Consider the following 18,569-nt stretch of genomic DNA (forward strand, 5'->3'; position numbering starts at 1 on the left):
AGTCAGTAAAAAATATGTTATAAATACCTTTGCTCTCCTTAGAGATGTTTAAGTATGTGATCAGAAATTTTGATTAATCTAATTCCCTTGCTAATCATATTTTATCTAAAACTAAGTAACATTCCTGAGAGAGATTAATTTTTTTGGCTTGAGCAAATAGATGGCCTAATTTCTACAAATGTTGTTGATTTTTGAATTCTACTTTTTTTAACCATCTATAGTCATTAGAATCCAATGGGCATTGTTTTCAAGTATTATAATATTTCAATCATCATTTATGTCTTAAAGTTACCCTTTCAGCAAATTTATTCAAAGGCCAGTTAAAACTGAAGATAAAGCACACACACACAAAATCTGAGCAGTAAATTAAAAGTCACATTAACTACTAAGTATGAAATTTACTCAAAACAAAATCCATTGAAGCTTCTCCACACAGAGCCCGCTTACTCTTTTATCTAACAATCCTGGCTACCTAGTTTACTAACAATCTAGCTAACTAGTTTTTTATTCTAAAGCAGTGAAAATAAATAAATAGGCCACAGCTAGAGAGGAAAACAGTACCAATAGGGACATGTGGTAGCCTTATGAAAGCCTCAGTAAAGTAATACAAAGCAGACAAATGAAAAGTCCAGTTGGAAAGATGCAAATATTGACACATTGAAGACAGGACCTCAAGTTCATTAATTCATTCAACAGATTTGTTTAAGCCCCTACTCTCGTGGAACTTACTTTCTAATATAATATAGATTTTTAATATCTTTGTAAAGTGGAAATTGTTATCCTGGTTTTACAATAGAGACCCAAGAGGTTCAGTACCTTTCCTTGGGTCAGACAATATGAAGTTTCAGAATGGGGATTTGAATCTGGGCTTATTTAACTCCATAGTCCACATTCTTTTCATCTGTTCATTCATTTGCTCGTTCCAGCTATTCATTTATTCAGTCATTTGAATATAGCAAGCATTTTGAGATTAAGGTATAGCTCCTCATGGAATTTATAGTTCTGGTCCCCAGAATTTGTATATTAAAAAAATGTACAATATTCTAAAAGACTTAGAAGTACATTCAGAATTATAGTGTGTAAAAAGAAAGCAAAAGACTAGCTTCTTATGAGGAGGAAGTCTTAGTGTCTTATGGAATGTAGCCCTAGGATACTTGGGAAAGGAAATATTTGTTCCAATTAGAATGTCAATCACTCCTGACTCAGAAATGCTGGTTAATATATTCAGTTCTTGTCACACCCTTTTGTGTTGAATGTTATCATTTTTATCATTTAAATGTTATCATTATCATATTTATCTCTTAAAAATATTTCAAGTTCTCTTGCCCTCAGCCTGTAGGAATTTATTACCTGGTGTGTGTGTGTGTGTGTGTGTGTATGTGTGTGTGTGTGTTAGTCGCTCAACCATGTCTGACTCTTTGTGATCCCACAGACTGTAGCCCACCAGGCTCCTCTGTCCATGGAATTCTCCAGGCCAGAATACTGGAGTGGGTTGCCATGGCCTTTCCAGGGGATTTTCCTGACCCAGGGATCGAACCCAGGTCTCCTGTGTTACAGAGAGATTTTTTCACTGTCTGAGCCACAAGGGAAGCCTTTACCTGGTGGGGCAACCCCAAATTTTGTTCCTGAAAGATCTAAGCTTCCCTTGGGGCTTCCCTGGTGGCTCAGTGGTAAAGAATCTGCCTGCCAGCGCAGGAGACACGGGTTTGATCCCTGATCAGGGAAGATCTCATATGACAAGGAGGAACTAAGCCCATGGGCCACAACAACTGAGCCTGTGCTCTAGAGCCTGGGAGCCCAACTACTGAAGCCCACATGCCCAAGTGTCTGTACTCTGAGATAAGAAAAGTCACTGCAATGAGAAGCCTGCATACCACAACCAGAGAGTAGCCCTGCACAATAACAAAGACCCAACACCACGAAAGAAAGAAATAAATCTTAAAAAACAAAACTAAGCTGTTAGCAGTTCTGCCTTGTGCAGCTGCTACACTATTCTATGAATTTTATGCCACTGGGAGCTATGTTGCTCCTGCTGCTGCTAAGTCACTTCAGTCGTGTCCGACTCTGTGTGACCCCATAGACGGAAGCCCACCAGGCTCCTGGGAGCTATGTTGCTGCTGCTAAGTCGCTTCAGTCGTGTCCGACTCTGTGTGACCCCATAGACGGCAGCCAACCAGGCTCCGCCGTCCCTGGGATTCGGTGTCTAAAAGATACTCCTGGTTCTAGAAACACTCCTTTTCCCCAGCATGGTATAGCGGCAATCGTCTTGCCCTTCACATTTAGGATCTATCATCCCAGCCTACTTGGAATAACTCTTTCTTGCCTGTTTTCTCCAGAGTCATAAGGAGCCCCAGATTACATCATCCGTTCAGCTTCCAGTCCAGTGGGACCATTGTTATGTTGTCTGCTGGCAGCATTTCTCCCTTAACCTCTAAATGAGCAAAGCTCAAGGTGGCTGGGGAGGAAGTAAAAATTTTCTCAAGTGTAATGAAAACAGTGAGGGGGCATAACTCCCACTTCCCCCCCGTACTTTTTAGACCATGCATTCTGGCTACAGGGGAAAGTATTGATTGGTCACCAGTTCAGAGCATGTGCCACACTCTTTACGACAACACTGAGCCATGGCTGAATCATCAATAGGCTATTATAGCATTCTGTAAATATGACAAGGCCGGTGAATCTTTTCAGTTCAACCAGTGACTATTTCATTTTGTGATAAGTTGAGTTCCTTAGTCAAGAGTAATACTGTTTAAGATGTCATGTAGTGAATAAGGCATTCAGTTACATTCCATTGATGATGTACCTGGCAGCAATGTAGTGAGGAGGAAAGGGAAATCCTTAGTTAGAGGTTCCTGTGAGGATAAGTCATCTTTCATGATGCAGGGGTCTAATGTAATCAACCACCCACCAGGTGGGTGACTAGTACACCCAGGGAGATTTTTCTCTATGAATTACTTAGGATTGGTAACTTCTGCTGGTAAACTCAAATGTAGCCAGGCCAGTTTTGATGAAGGGGAGTTTTCTGTTGCTGAGTTCATACATGAGAACTTCTGTTCCTGCCCCTGTAATAATTTAGTTTATGAAGCCACTGAGAAAGCACCGAGTGACTGGAGAAAGCCTGACAGATACCCACAGAATATCTACCTAATTGAGAACATCCTCAATTGTGAGATTCTGTTGGTGAGCATTCTTGTGGGGTAAGAATAACCCTCACACTCTAGGACCAATCTCAAAGACTGAGAAAGCGAGTATTTTGGAGTCTACATTGGGTAGATGAGATGTATAATGGGTGTTCAAAAGATACTGAGTTCAACACTACAGTATATATTAAAATATCACAAGTGCCAAGAATGAAGGCTGCGGTAACTATGGACTTCAGGTGATAATGATGTGTCAGTGGAAGTTCATCAATCCTAGCAAATGTACCACTCTTGTGAGAGATGTTGATAATGGGGGAGGCTAAACATGTGTGAATTAAAGGGTGTTTGATAATCTCTCTACCTTCAAATCTCTCAACCTTGCCATGAACCTAAAACTGCAATCTAAAGATTGTAAATATGGATACATCTGATTCTTTAAATTTCTCATAGTGTTCCACAGTATGGATGTATTAAATTATTTAGCTATTCTTGTATTTTCTTCTTTCCGTTCCGTCACTCAGTCATGTCCGACTCTATGCGACCCCGTGGACTGTAGCCTACCAGGCTTCTCCGTCCATGGGATTCTCCAGGCAAGAATACTGGAGTGGGTTACCGTTTCCTTCTCCAGGGGATCTTCCCGACCCAGGGATCGAACCCGGGTCTCCCGCATTGGAGGCGGACGCTTTAACCTCTGAGCCACCAGGGAAGCCCCATATTAACTAAATGTATGAATATCTTTATACAGGCTTCCTTAAACTCAATACACAAATATTTCTCCAGGGAAAATTCTAAGTAGAAGTTATGGATCACAATATATGAATTATTTTTAATTTTAGCCCCCAAATGCTTTATATTCCCAGAGTAGTATCTAAAAGTATCCATTTTGCCATATTCTTAGCCAACTGTACTAACATTATCAAACTGTATAATTTTTGCCTATCTAAAGATTAAAAAGTTTATCTTGATTATCAGAATGCATTTCTCTGATTAGACTGAGTACTTTTTTCTTACATTTGTTTCCTTATTTTTGACCATTTATATTTCCTTTCTGTTCTTACTCTTTGCTCATTTTTATTGCTTGTCTTTTAGCTGTATATTCTTACTGGTTCTTTATGTTCTGGATATTAACCCTATATGTATCTATTATGAATATTTTTTTCTAATTTTTTATTTGAGCTTTTTTATACTGTCTTGTCTTAAATTTTTTTAATATATTCTCCTTATCTTTAAAAAAATTTTTTTTCTATTTATTTATTTTTGGCTGTGCTGGCTGTGCTGCACAGACTTATTTCTAGATTTGACAAGTGGGAACTACTTTCCAGTTGTGGTACATGGGCTTCTCATTGCAGTGGCTTCTCTTGTTGCAAAGAATTCCATGGACAAAGGAGCCTGGTGTGCTGTAGTCCATGGGATCGCAAAGAGTTGGACACAACTGAGCAGCTAACACATACACACTCTTGTTTTGGAACACAGGCTCTAGGGCATGCAGGCTTCAGTAGTTGCAGCATATAGGCTCAGTAATTGCAACTCCTAGACTCTAGAGCACAGGCTAAGTAGCTGGGGTGCATGGGCTTAGTTGCTCCTCAGTATGTGGGATCTTCCCAGATTAGGACTCGAACCCATATCACCTGCATTGACAGACGGATTCTTTACACTGAGCCACCAGGGAAGTCCTTTTCAAAAATTTTTCATTTGATGTTATCAAATTTCCTTTTGAATTTTGAGTTTTTAAAAATCCTATTTAAAATGTTTTCCCTACCACCAAGAAAAAAACATATTCCTATTTTTTTTTAATATTTGTATGCTTTTCACCAATTCCTTAGATTTTTAATCCATCTGAAATTATCTCTTTGAATAGTATGAAGTTGAAATCCTTTTTCCAAATGGCTAGTGAATTTTTCCTGTATTGTTTATTAAAAAATAAGCCTTTTCCCACTGATTTAAAATGTCATCTTTTCATATACTGAATTACCACGTATACATGGTTGTATTTGTCTATTTATCTTTTACTATCTCACCATTACACTGCTATTAAAAAGATGTTCATTTTAATCTTTTCTTTCTTTTCAGAAAGTTTCCTATTGAACAATTTTATTATTTGTCACAGAACAAAAAAAGTGACATCTACGGAAATGATTCTTTGTAAGTTTGAGGTTTCTTTTCCTTATGTGAAATCAAATAATATTTTTAAGTGGAAATGAGTTATATGCAAAACTTTAAAAGTCCCCAAATTTTCCTCAAGTCTAGGGAACTTCTAGAAAAACAAAAGTCTTCCTTTTTTTAAATAGAGATCATTGATTATAGAAACCAAGACCAAAAGAACAAGAATAAAATAAATAGACTAAAACTTACTAATAGTTTGTTGCATTTAAACAAAAAAAAAATTGGAAAGATGGAATAGTAATGTTCAAAAAGATTCATACAGGTCCTCTTGACCCATTTCCCTGCCTTTGACTTTGCTATTCAATCTAATAAGAATCTGTTACATTTCTTAAGAGGGTCATAGAAAAAGCCCCAGTGCCCTCAATAAAAATTTTAATCAGAATTTTATGAAAGTGGTTTGTTATGACAATCTACAAATAACTCTTAATAAAATTACTAAGTTTATCTTTTGGATAAAGAATATTTAATTTACTCTTTGCTTAGAGGAATTATTTTCTAGTATATTATTTTTTGCTCATTGAAATAGTTTGTTGTATATATTACAAAGGCCTACTTTGTAATTTTCAGATAAAAATAAAACACTGACAGCACTGACGTAAAAAATGAAAATACTATTATTCTGTTTATGGATAATAAGTTAATATAGAGTTCGGCCACAAGAGGGAGCCAAAAAGTTATGAAATTTGTGGTTGCTAGGCCTTTTTCCCTTTGGGATTAATAAACTGAAAAGTAGAGAGTGGCAGTAAAATCTTGGATAGGTTCAGGTCAAGGAATTCGTGTCTCTGAGCATTTTTTATTTTCATTTTATCCTTTCAAACTTTGAATTTTTAAAACTTTTCTTTAAAAATTTTTATTCTTATTTTTCCATTTTGTTTTTTTATTGAAGTATTGTTCATTTACCATGTTGTATTAGTTTCAAGTGTATAGCAAAGTGATTTCAGTTATACACATACACACACACAGTTTTTTCCATGTTGAATCAAATTAACTTTAGGTAAGTACTTGTCAAAATCAGCTAAATGAGAAAAATCTTAAATGCTGATTTAATGTTTCATATAATAGTCAATCTGGTACCTCTCAATCTCATAGATTCTTCTTGCCTTCCGTCCCCTACTCAACCAGAAGTTTAACTGGAAGGCATGCTTTTTTTTTTTAGTTACGACAGACTTAGAGTCCAAATAAAGATATAAACCTTTTAAAGTGCATGTGGATTGTGTGTTTACAATACATTATAGACTGATAAAATTATGTGGCTTATGTACCACTTTCTAAATAGAGGAACATATAAAAAAGTAAACAGTATATTCAATTTTACTGCCTTTACTATTGACTGATAGCATTCTGTTCATTTTTCATAACTGAAATATTTCAGAAATATTTGTATAGGCTGAAACTAATTGCTGAAATCCAATCAAAGTTGATGACAGTCCTTCTCTCGTGTGGACTTTGTCCCTGGGCTGCAGTGTTATTTCTTGGCACATAGAGCTCAGAGCAGTTAGTAAATATACAACCTTCTAATAGTGAAGTGATTCAGAAAAGGCATGCCTCTGAGAACTTGTTCAGTTTTGTTCTAGCCTCTCTGCAACTGGGCAACATTTACTTTCATGAGAGGTGAGCAATTCTGGGCAAAGCACACACTGTACTTATATGTTTTCTCCAACCAGGCCACACTCAGGTCACGTTGCTGCTGCTGCTGCTAAGTTGCTTCAAGGTCACGTTAGGTCATGTAATTGCACCACATGCATGGTGTCAGGCTACCTCAGAGCACTTCAGTGCTCTGCCTCTGAGCGTGAAGTCAGTAAGAACTAAAGCTCTATTATCATTAGGATAAGTTAGAAATGCAGAACGAGTGGTGAGTGGGGCTGAAGTTAGAATAAGGATAATGGGAAAAATTGACCAACAGACAACTGAGATATGATAATATCGTATCTGTCTGGTTAATACTCAGTGTTCCAGAAAGTCAATCAGCATCATAAAGACTCTGTAGTTTGCAAATGGGATACTTCTTTATTCTTAAGCAAGTTGCTAATAGAAATGTGAGCTTTTAAAAGTCCTTAATATAAATTAGGATTTGTTTCCTGTTTTTATTCTAGGCTGCCCAAACCACCTAATTCAACAGTAGGGTAAGTAGACAACTATATTTTCCTTCCCTGTTATAATCAAGAAAAAAATATTGGCCATCTATATGTCTTAGACAGTGTAAGGACAAGTTATACCTTTCATAGTTCTTTTTTTTTTTTTAATCAGGCAAGAGAAGAGGCTGATATAAGTCCAAAATAACAGCATTACTGATTTCCCCCAATTATATTCCCGACTAATTTTTTAAAGTAGACTTTTAAATTTAGTAGTATTTTATATTTACAAAATTATTGGGAAAATAATACAGAGATTTCCTATTTACCTCATACCCAGTTTCCCCTATTATTGAGCCAATAGGGTGCATTAGTATTATTTAGATTTCCTCAGTACCTTTAGTAGTCATGTCTCCTTAGGCTCCTTTTGGCTTTGACATTTCCTCAGACTTCCCTTTTTTTTTTTTTTAATTACCTCAGGGGACTTTCTTAGTGGTCCAGTGGCTAAGACTCGGTGCCCCCAATGCAAAGGGTTCAATCCCTGGTCAGGAAAACTAGATCCCATGTGCTACAGCTAAGACCTGGCACAGCCAAATAAATAAAAATAAATACTTTAAATGACCTCAATAGTTTTGATGATTATCTGTCAGGTATTTTGTGGAATGTCCCCCAATCAGGATTTGTCTGGTGTTTTCCTCATGATTAGATTGCAGTAGATAGAATGTCTTAGCGAGGAGGACCACAGAGGTAAACTGTCATTTTCATCACATCCTATCCAATGCATAACTTATCACTGTTGATGGTAACCTTGATTACCTAGCTGATGTAGTATTTATGAGGTTCCCCCAGTATGCAGTTAACCTTTTTTTCTCCTTTTCCCGTCCCATACTCTTTGGAAGAAAATCACTATGTGCAGCCCACACTTAAAAGTCTGGAATTATACTCCACCTCCTTGAAGACAGGGTATCTGCATAAATTATTTGGTATTGTTTTGTAAGGGAAATGTGTCTATTCCTCCTCATTTATTGAATCACTTATTTAACCGGTATAGACTCATGGATTTTATTTTGTACTTGATACTTTAGTAGCAATGCTGTACTACTTTATTTTGTCATTCAAATTGGCCACAAGAGCTCTTTCAGTTGGCTTCTATGCCCGTACCCCTATCGTTGGGGGCATTATGTATGAGGGCTTTTGGTTTATTTTTCTGTTTGTTTCTTTGTTTTCGAGTAGTTCATCACTGATCACCATGGGGCTTTTTCTTGTAGCATTTCCTTACTTTCTGGCATTACAAGATGCTCCAGGATGCTTCTGGAGTACAAGATGTTCCAGGCTCATCCTGTTTATGTCCTGCCCCAGATCTAGAACCAGCTATTTCTCCAAGGAGCCCAGCTCCTTCTACTGGAGAATGCTATTAGAATCCACTGTCCGAGTACTCGGTGTCCCTGATGCTGTTGGAGTTCCTATCAATCTTAACTGGAAATACTAAGCTGGCATTTAAAAAATTGCATTCCAGTTAAAGCAAAGATCTGCTCAAAAGGCTATTAAAAGTAAAGTCTAGGTTCGTTGGGGTTTTCTTTTTTAAAAAACAACTATATGAAGACCTTTGTTTTGGACTTTCCAAATTCTCTTTGTGGCAACATGAAAAACAAAAAGTAAAGCCCTTTTTTGTTGGTTTTATTTTTTCCTCAGATGACCTTATAGGCCGATGAGTTCCAAAGTCTCTTCTTCCTTTGACCTCAGCTCCTCAAACATCCCCTTGGAAGAGCTGTGTAGTGTTGATAAAAATCTTGGCAGACCTGCTCAACAGGGCAGACTGAGTCCAGAGACAGCTCCTGCCTCTAATTGAATTATTCAAAGAGAAACTGAATTCCTTTATTTAAATATGTATGTAGTTAAGCGAGTGTTTGATATTCTGCCTTTTCCTTATTATTTCTTCTCTATTGATGGACACAAAATGAAAAGTAATATTTATAAATCATTTAATATAACAGGAATATAATTATTTTCTACATAGTCTTAGTTTAAAGGAATAAATATACATTCTGGTCATTGGTACTCAAAACTTGAATGGGTTGCAACTTGAAAACTTAGTTAAGGGTATAATTTGCAATTTTTTAACTAACAAAAATAGCATATATACAAGATATTAAATGAAATTCTATAATATACCTCAACTCAAGAAACACAGAGTCCACAGCTTTCAGGTCTTAAAAGTAAAAAACATTTTTCTAAATCATTACCGGATATAACTTAATACTGTTTGCTAGAAAATATATATTATTAGAATCTGAAGGGAAAAAAGTTTTGCCTTAATCCTGAGTGATGATAATTCATGGGGGCCCCTCGCTGCCTTCCTAGTCCCACTTTTACCCCTTCTACACAAAGCCAAACTCCAGGCCACACCCAAAACCAGAAGATCCTAAGAACTACAGATACACATTTTGCAATTTTACTTTCTATTAAGAGGACCAATCTCAGAAAGAAAAAGCTTATCGAATTCTTGTGATTCTTTTTTGTGATTTACAGTCCATAGGGTTGCAAAGAATCGGACACAACTGAATACACACACAGCACAAAAACAAACTCTTGGCCTTAATTAACAAGTTAATCTCTGCTTTCTGGTGTCTCTGTGACAAAAACAAGATATAATGAAAAGAAATGTAATGATTTTTGTTCAGGAAGTTCTTACCAATATTAAATTAGTAAAACATGGGGTCATCTTGCCCTGGTCTCTGACCTGGAGCTAAATACTTATCAGCAGATTATTCTCTCAGAAAGAATGTAGATGAAGCAGTTAGCAGAGGGCCTCGCATGTGTTTTATTATCATTGCAGTTAACATTTAAAGGCAAAGTTCTCTGAGTGTAATTCCTACTCATGTAGCAGTTACAATGTCTGAGGACCTTCCAAGATTGCCTACTGGGATATTTTCTAGGAACAGGGAGCAGATAGGACCATTTTTTGAAATATTCATAACCACATTTCCTTAAACCACATCAAGTGCATGGGAAATGGTAACAGAAGTTCCAAATTTAATCCCACTAATTCCACATTCCCACTGGTTCTTACACCTCAGCTCAACCTGGCACATCCTGGGAAGAACCCAGGAGAATCAAAATGAATTTTCTACCCAGAAAAGTTACATACATGAAAAGTTAATTAGCACTAAAACAATTACTGCATTCAATTTACTCCATTAACCGTTCTTCCCGCTATGTTGTATGACTCAGGTCTCCTGGCTGTTGGACACTATTAGAAGCCCAGCCTTTCTCATTCATTCCTCACTGTCCCTAGGATCTCTCTGTTTCTCATCCCCAGGTCCTGCTTCCTGAGTGCTCTACCTGAAGGTGAACGGCCAAGCCCTCAAGGCTTTGCATGTGCCTTGAACAAACCCCTCCCTTAGATCGTAGGTCTTACTAGCCTACAGGAAATTCCAGCCTTTCCTGACTCAAGCAGACTAGACACTCTCCATGAGCACAAACATGTTTGTTCCTGCTTTATTTGCTCAAACTTTAAATGCTCACTTATTTTCAAGCACAATGGTAAGAAATTATTCCTCTTACAAAGGGGGCACAGTTCACTATAGAACCACTGAAGCAGACACTGGAAATATTTATCTAGAAGAAATGAAAATCATTGCATAGCATATAAAATGAAGTACAACCAGTATTGCTTCAGTGAAAGAGCAGTCACTACTTCAGTGTCTTTGTGATTCCCAGGGATATCAGTTGGCTGGAATCCAGGAATGTCCTGATTCTGTGTTCTCCTGTCATCAAAGAGTTGATGACGTTATACCTTGTTCCAAGCTGTCCAGTAGATGATGTGGCATTTATAAACTGGAAAAGTGTTCAGTGGCTAGCAATAAAATGCTGCTGCTGCTGCTAAGTCGCTTCAGTCGTGTCCGACTCTGTGTGACCCCATAGACGGCAGCCCACCAGGCTCCCCTGTCCCTGGGATTCTCCAGGCAAGAACACTGGAGTGGGTTGCCATTTCCTTCTCCAATGCATGAAAGTGAAAAGTGAAAGTGAAGTCGCTCAGTCGTGTCTGACTCTTCACGACCCCATGGACTGCAGCCTACCAGGCTACTCTGTTCATGGGATTTTCCAGGCAACAGTACTGGAGTGGGGTGCCATTGCCTTCTCCGAGCAATAAAATAATGCTATACCAAATTCAAAAGTGTGTTCAAGTGGGAGAGCCTGCCACAAGGGCAAGAAAACCAATCACTTTACACAAAAACAAAAATAGCTGACTGGACTCAGAAATGACTTATGCCTAAAGTCTAGGCTTTTTCTCTTACAAATCAACCTTAACTTCTTGTGGTGTCTGTAAGAGACCAGAAACTTATTAAGAATCTTAAGCTATGAGGTATTTCAGAGAGCCTACCAAGATGCCAAGGCTGCTGAATTCAGTACAGGTTTGCATCAGGGTGACAAGAACAGATGGCTAAACTAACCAAAAATGACTGCTACTGAAAAATATCCTATGATGCAAAAGCAATGAGACACTTTAAAATGTTGCTTATAGAAATTATTCTCATTCTTTCATAGTCATACCATCCATAGGAACTTGCAAAAGCTATTATATAAATCCTGCCAATACTTAGATGGAAAATAGTGTTAGAAAAATTTCAGTAATAAGACTTTCACATAAACATTTGTGGCATAACCTATACATTTATTTCGCCCTGGTAAATACAGACATCACACAGCTTTGCCATAATTCTGTGAGTTCTCACTGTGAGCACTAGAAATGCAGTTCAACTTTCAAACCCTTTCCTTAAGCTCTTCTCCCATAAAAGCCCAGGGCACCTGTACTCCTGGAGCGTGTTTTCTATTCAGTTTGCATACGCTCTGTTGGAGGTCTGAATTATCTGGTTATATTTGCTGGGGAAAAAAGAAAGCAAACAAATTTACAGTCTCACAGTTCTGAAGACTAGAAATTCAAGATGAAGATTTCAGTCTTTTTTAAAATTGTATTTTCTACTTATATATAACACTTCTCTGTTCCTTGGACTTCCTAATTTTGATTCTCCTCTAATTTAGATAACTCTCACACAGTTTTTTTTAAACCTCTGCTAGTTCAAGAACTCTGCTTGTTCTTCAAATGAGAAGAAAATTGTATCCCTGTTGTCTTTTTAAATTGTTTGGGTTTTTTTTTCATTCAGTATACAAGCTATTTTTGGTTTTTTGATTTCTAAACAGTACTGTGTACACTGTGTAGATAAACAGGCAGTATATTTTGTTGATTGATTGCTTAAAGAAACAGATGGCCTGGTTGAGTCCAAGATGGTAAGGGATCATTTTGCCCGTTGAAATTGAATGCCTAAAAGGATTCCATAAAGTGAAATACGGGGACTCTCTAAAAATAAGATGCAGGAATAGAAAGCAACTAGAAATTCTTCCTGCAGTGTTGCAAAAACTACAAAATTCATATATCTTCCACTTCATATTTTTATATCAGTAGCAAAATATATGCACTGATAAAGAATTCACTACAATTTTTTTTGTTTATTTTTTCTAATATAAATTTATTTATTTTAATTGGAGGCTAATTACTTTACAATATTGTAGTGGTTTTGCCATACATTGATATGAATCTGCCACGGGTGTACACATGTTCCCCATCCTGAACCCCTCTCCCACCTCCCTCCCCATCCCATCCCTCTGGGTCATCTTATTGCACCAGCCCTGAGCACCCTGTCTCATGCATCAAACCTGGACTGGCAATTCGTTTCACACATGATAATATACATGTTTCAGTGCCATTCTTCCAAATCATCCCACCCTCGCCCTCTCCCACAGAGTCCAAAAGACTGTTCTATACATCTGTGTCTCTTTTGCTGTCTTGTATACAGGGTTATCGTTACCATCTTTCTAAATTCCATATATATGCATTAGTATACTGTATTGGTGTTTTTCTTTCTGGCCCACTTCCTTCTTTATAATAGGCTCCAGTTTCATCCACCTCGTTAGAACTGATTCAAATGTATTCTTTTTAATGGCTGAGTAATATTCCATCATGTATATGTACCACAGCTTTCTAATCCATTCGTCTGTAGATGGACATCTAGGTTGCTTCCTTGTCCTGGCTATTATAAACAGTGTTGCGATGAACATTGAGGTACACATGTCTCTTTTAATTCTGGTTTCCTCGGTGTGTATGCCCAGCTGTGGGATTGCTGGGTCATATGGCAGTTCTATTTCCAGTTTTTTAAGGAATCTCCACACTGTTCTCTGTAGTGGCTGTACTAGTTTGCATTCCCACCAACAGTGTAAGAGGGTTCCCTTTTCTCCACACCCTCTCCAGCATTTATTGCTTGCAGACTTTTGGATAGCAGCCATTCTGATTGGCGTGAAATGGTACCTCATTGTGGTTTTGATTTGCATTTCTCTGATTATGAGGGATGCTGAGCATCTTTTCATGTGTTTGCTAGCCATCTGTATGTCTTCTTTGGAGAAATGTCTGTTTAGTTCTTTAGCCCATTTTTTGATTGGGTCATTTATTTTTCTGGAATTGAGCTGCAGGAGTTGCTTGTATATTTTTGAGATTAATTCTTAAAATAACATTTTTTTTATTCATTTAGCAAAACTAAGAAAATTTCATATGTTTTGTGATATCTATTCCACCAGAATGCTAACTCCATGAGGATAGGGACTTTGGCTCACAGTCATACACCAGGGATTAGAACAGTACTCGGCACAAGGAGATAGTCCCAATAAATACTGGATGATTAAATGTTTTCCATTGCACTTCTTTCTATTCTGTTTTGTTTTCTCAACTAAATCTCAGGGAAATCTGCTCCCCGTATCCAATTGAACACCCCTACCATACACACATCTCCCGTGGAGCCATGTTCCCGACTTTTACATCACCCAAGGATCTCTACACTGGCATTAAAGCCCGAACCCAACAGCCGTTCCCTCCCACGGTGCCAACAAAGCCTTATGATACAACAGTTTTGAAGACAAGAGGTAATGTGATTTCAAATCAGAACAGTATTCATTCTTTTTATATTTGAAGTTTATTCAATAATAAAATTAAACAAAGGACCCCATTACAGATTAAATCATATTCTCTGCAGATGCTCTTTACTTTTTTTACAGAGCTTCCTATGATATAACCAGAAACCAAATGTAGAATTAGTTGCTTGTATTCTACTTGTGTTTTCAATGTTTATTTCCTTCCATCCTTTCTATGGTTTCAGTTCAGTTCAGTCGCTCAGTCATGTCCGACTCTTTGAGACCCCATGGATCACAGCACACCAGGCCTCCCTGGCAATCACCAACTCCCGGAGTTCATCCAAACTCATGTCCATCAAGTTGGTGATGCCATCCAGCCATCTCATTCTCTGTCGTCCCCATCTCCTCCCACCCCCAATCACTCCCAGCTTCTATGGTTTAGCTTTGACAAATTTCATTCTAGCTCAAGTGATCAGAACAAAGGACAACATTTGGCTCAGAGGCTCAGTCTATACATGTGTGTAGCTATTGTGATAAAACTGAAAAGATCATCACTGAAATAAGACTCAGGAAGTAATAAGATCAATTTAATCAATTCATTTGAACACTCTGGAGTGTCTTTTCACAGATGCAAACCTTGGGGTCTTCCCAGATATGTTTCACTAAAAAGGATAGTAAACTCGTACACTAGCCATCAATTCTATCCCATACTAGACACCTCAGAACAGAGAATAAATCTATGGAGACAGACAAGATGCTAGAGGGCCAGCAACTGAAGATCACAAAAGAGGTGCATGGCAGACAAGTAAAAACTTGTTGAATGAACTTTGGTAATTCATAAACTACACTATAATGCAGTTCCTCTATACATGAATATTTGGACCCAATATAAGAAGAGAATACTGCCATCATCAATATCAACCTCGGCATCTTATTAGGAGGCAGTAAATTTTGAAAGATATGGTGGAGTGTTTAAGAGCATGGCCTAAGGAGTCCAACTGCATGGGTAGCATTCTGGCTCTGCCGTTTACTCACCACGGACCATGGGAAAGTTCCTTAGCTTCTCTGCCTCCACTTCCCAATCTGTAAGATGGGAATTTTCATGCCTACTTCATAGATAATAGAGATTGTGTTAGCAGCTACCATTTTTATTACATACTTTGCTATATATAATGATTTTAGTATGTGTATAGCACGCTGAATCATTCCATAAAAGGTAGTGAAAGTTATATCAAATATGTATATAGATATATATCTGTATACATATATATACACACATGTATGTATATATGTATAGGATATCTAAGCAGTTGAAATTTTTATGATCTCATTAGGTAAATCATCAAAGTAAATTAATTTTTTCAATCCCTACATTTCATGCAATGATAGGCTCAATACAGGATAGAAATGGTACAGCCCTAACAGAAGCAGAAAATATTAAGAAGAGGTGGCAAGAATACACAAAAGAACTGTACAAAAAAGATCTTCACGACCCAGATAATCACGATGGTGTGATCACTCACCTAGAGCCAGACATCCTGGAATGTGAAGTCAAGTGGGCCTTAGAAAGCATCACTACGAACAAAGCTAGTGGAAGTGATGGAATTCCAGTTGGGCTATTTCAAATCCTAAAAGATGATGCTGTGAAAGTGCTTCACTCAATATGCCAGCAAATTTGGAAAACTCAGCAGTGGCCACAGGACTGGAAAAGGTCAGTTTTCATTCCAATCCCTAAGAAAGGCAATGCCAAAGAATGCTCAAACTACTGCACAATTGTACTCATCTCACATGCTAGTAAAGTAATGCTCAAAATTCTCCAAGCCAGGCTTCAGTAATACGTGAACCATGAACTTCCAGATGTTCAGCTGGTTTTAGAAAAGGCAGAGGCACCAGAGATCAAATTGCCAACATCCGCTGGATCATCGAAAAAGCAAGAGAGTTCCAGAAGAACATCTATTTCTGCTTTATTGACTATGCCAAAGCCTTTGACTGTGTGGATCACAATCAATTGTGGAAAATTCTGAAAGAGATGGGAATACCAGACCACCTGACCTGCCTCTTGAGAAATCTGTATGCAGGTCAGGAAGCAACAGTTAGAACTGGACTTGGAACAACAGACTGGTTCCAAATAGGAAAAGGAGAACATCAAGGCTGTAATTTGTCACCCTGCTTATTTAACTTATATGCAGAATGCATCATGAGGAATGCTGGGCTGGATGAAGCACAAGCTGAAATCAAGATTACTGGGAGAAATATCAATAACCTCAGATATACAGATGACACCACCTTTATGACAGAAAGTGAAGAACTAAAGAGCCTCTTGATGAAAGTGAAAGAGGAGAGTGAAAAAGTTGGCTTAAAGTTCAACATTCAGAAAACTAAGATCATGGCATCTGGTCCCATCACTTCATGGCAAATAGATGGAGCAACAGTGGAAACAGTAGCTGACTTTATTTTTTTGGGCTCCAAAATCACTGCAGATGGTGACTGCAGCCATGAAATTAAAAGAGGCTTACTCCTTGGAAGGAAAGTTATGACCAACCTAGACAGCATATTAAAAGGCAGAGACATTACTTTGTCAACAAAGGTCCATCTAGTCAAGGCTATGGTTTTTCCAGTAGTCATGTATTGATGTGAAAATTGGACTATAAAGAAAGCTGAGCACTGAAGAATTGATGTTTTTGAACTGTGGTGCTGGAGAAGATTCTTGAGAGTCCCTTGGACTGCAAGGAGATCCAACCAGTCCATCCTAAAGGAGATCAGTCCTGGGTGTTCATTGGAAGGACTAATATTGAAGCTGAAACTCCAATACTTTGGCCACCTGATGCGAAGAGCTGACTCATTTGAGAAGACCCTGATGCTGGGAAAGATTGAGGGCAGGAGGAGAAGGGGACGACAGAGGATGAGATGGTTGGATGGCATCACCAACTCAATGGATATGAGTTTGGGTGAACTCCAGCAGTTGGTGACGGACAGGGAGGCCTTGTGTGCTGTGGTTCATGCGGTCGCAAAGAGTCAGACATGACTGAGCGACTGAACTGAACTGAAATTAGTTAATTTCTTCAATTACATGAAGTGCATACAATTAGGAAGAAGTCACACAAATAAATGTTGAATTTATAAAAAACACTTTTCAGTGCAGTTGTAGACCAGGAATTGGAGAAATAAGTTACCACCTTAATCTTCTGTTTCAAGCATCTACCCGTCTTTGACCAGTTAATCACCTTTGGGGGATTTTAAAAAGATGAGTATATTCTAATAACCCCAATAAATAAAACCTTTCCAGGAACTAGTACTACCTTGGGTTTTCTACTCTTTCACTTATTTTAACTCTTCTTTTCTAGATATAAGTAGAATCTAGGTTAAGAGTGAAGCTCTAGAAACAGATTGCCTAAATATGAATTATTGCACTTATTCATTGTGTGACCTTGAGAAAATTGCTTATTTTCCTTGTGCCTCAATTTCCTCATTTGTTAAAATGTAAATAATAGTACCTTCCTCATAGCACTCAGTACAATACTAGCAGTATAATACTAACATTATAATAAATGTTCAATAAATGCCAGCCTTTGTTCTTATTACATATGGTGATGGGTGTTCAGAGCATGCTTTAATATGGAGTTTATCATAGGACCAGAGGAAGCCAGGCTGTATTTGGTAAAGCTTCTCTAGCTACCACCAATACCTAAGAAGCTGTATTCTTTAAATGTTCTATTTAAATACTTCTTTTGGTAAGCACGTACTAACTCCATTTCTTGATATCTAAACAGAGAAAACCTAAAACAGGTGGTATAGAAATGTATTTGCTGAGCCTTCAGAGACCAAAAAGAGTATCTAGGAAGAGATTTATGATTTACCTAAGAATCCCTTTACCTATGATTCACTTAAATCACCTTTTTTAAAAAATCAAGAAAGGAGCAGGACTGCTGCCCCCTCAATCTCCTGAGGGTACCAGGCTTAGAGACTCATTCTTGCTCTGTGTGACCCACATGCTGTTCACTAAGGGCAAGAGTTCAAACAGAGCTATAACTATAAAGCTCAAATGTGCACCCGGGTTCCTCTCTACCTCCTATTATCTTGTTTATATTTATTGCACCGTAAATTCTATTAATTAAAAGGCCGCTTTTCTGGAAAATTTCAGGTAACCCTTACAGATATGAACTGCTTGATTTTCCAATGGATTCCAAGAAGAAAGCATTGGTTTGGCCAGGTCAGCGTGTATATTTTGACGTAA

The 18,569-nt window shown here is 37.8% G+C and overlaps 1 protein-coding gene across 1 annotated transcript in view; it reads left to right on the forward strand.

Moving 5' to 3' along the window:
* SPMIP4 (sperm microtubule inner protein 4) overlaps positions 1-18,569 on the forward strand; it is a 40,329-nt gene that overhangs the window by 10,351 nt on the left and 11,409 nt on the right. The window contains exons 3-6 of the mRNA XM_055421001.2: positions 5,211-5,282; positions 7,397-7,426; positions 14,166-14,347; positions 18,477-18,565. Coding sequence (XP_055276976.2) covers positions 5,211-5,282; positions 7,397-7,426; positions 14,166-14,347; positions 18,477-18,565 — 373 coding nt within the window. The remainder of the gene's footprint in view (positions 1-5,210; positions 5,283-7,396; positions 7,427-14,165; positions 14,348-18,476; positions 18,566-18,569) is intronic.

The sequence above is a fragment of the Moschus berezovskii genome, chromosome 3 (genome assembly GCF_049115385.1).
Source record: "Moschus berezovskii isolate FMDL1 chromosome 3, NW_MosBer_1.0, whole genome shotgun sequence".
Taxonomy (NCBI): Eukaryota; Metazoa; Chordata; class Mammalia; order Artiodactyla; family Moschidae; genus Moschus; species Moschus berezovskii.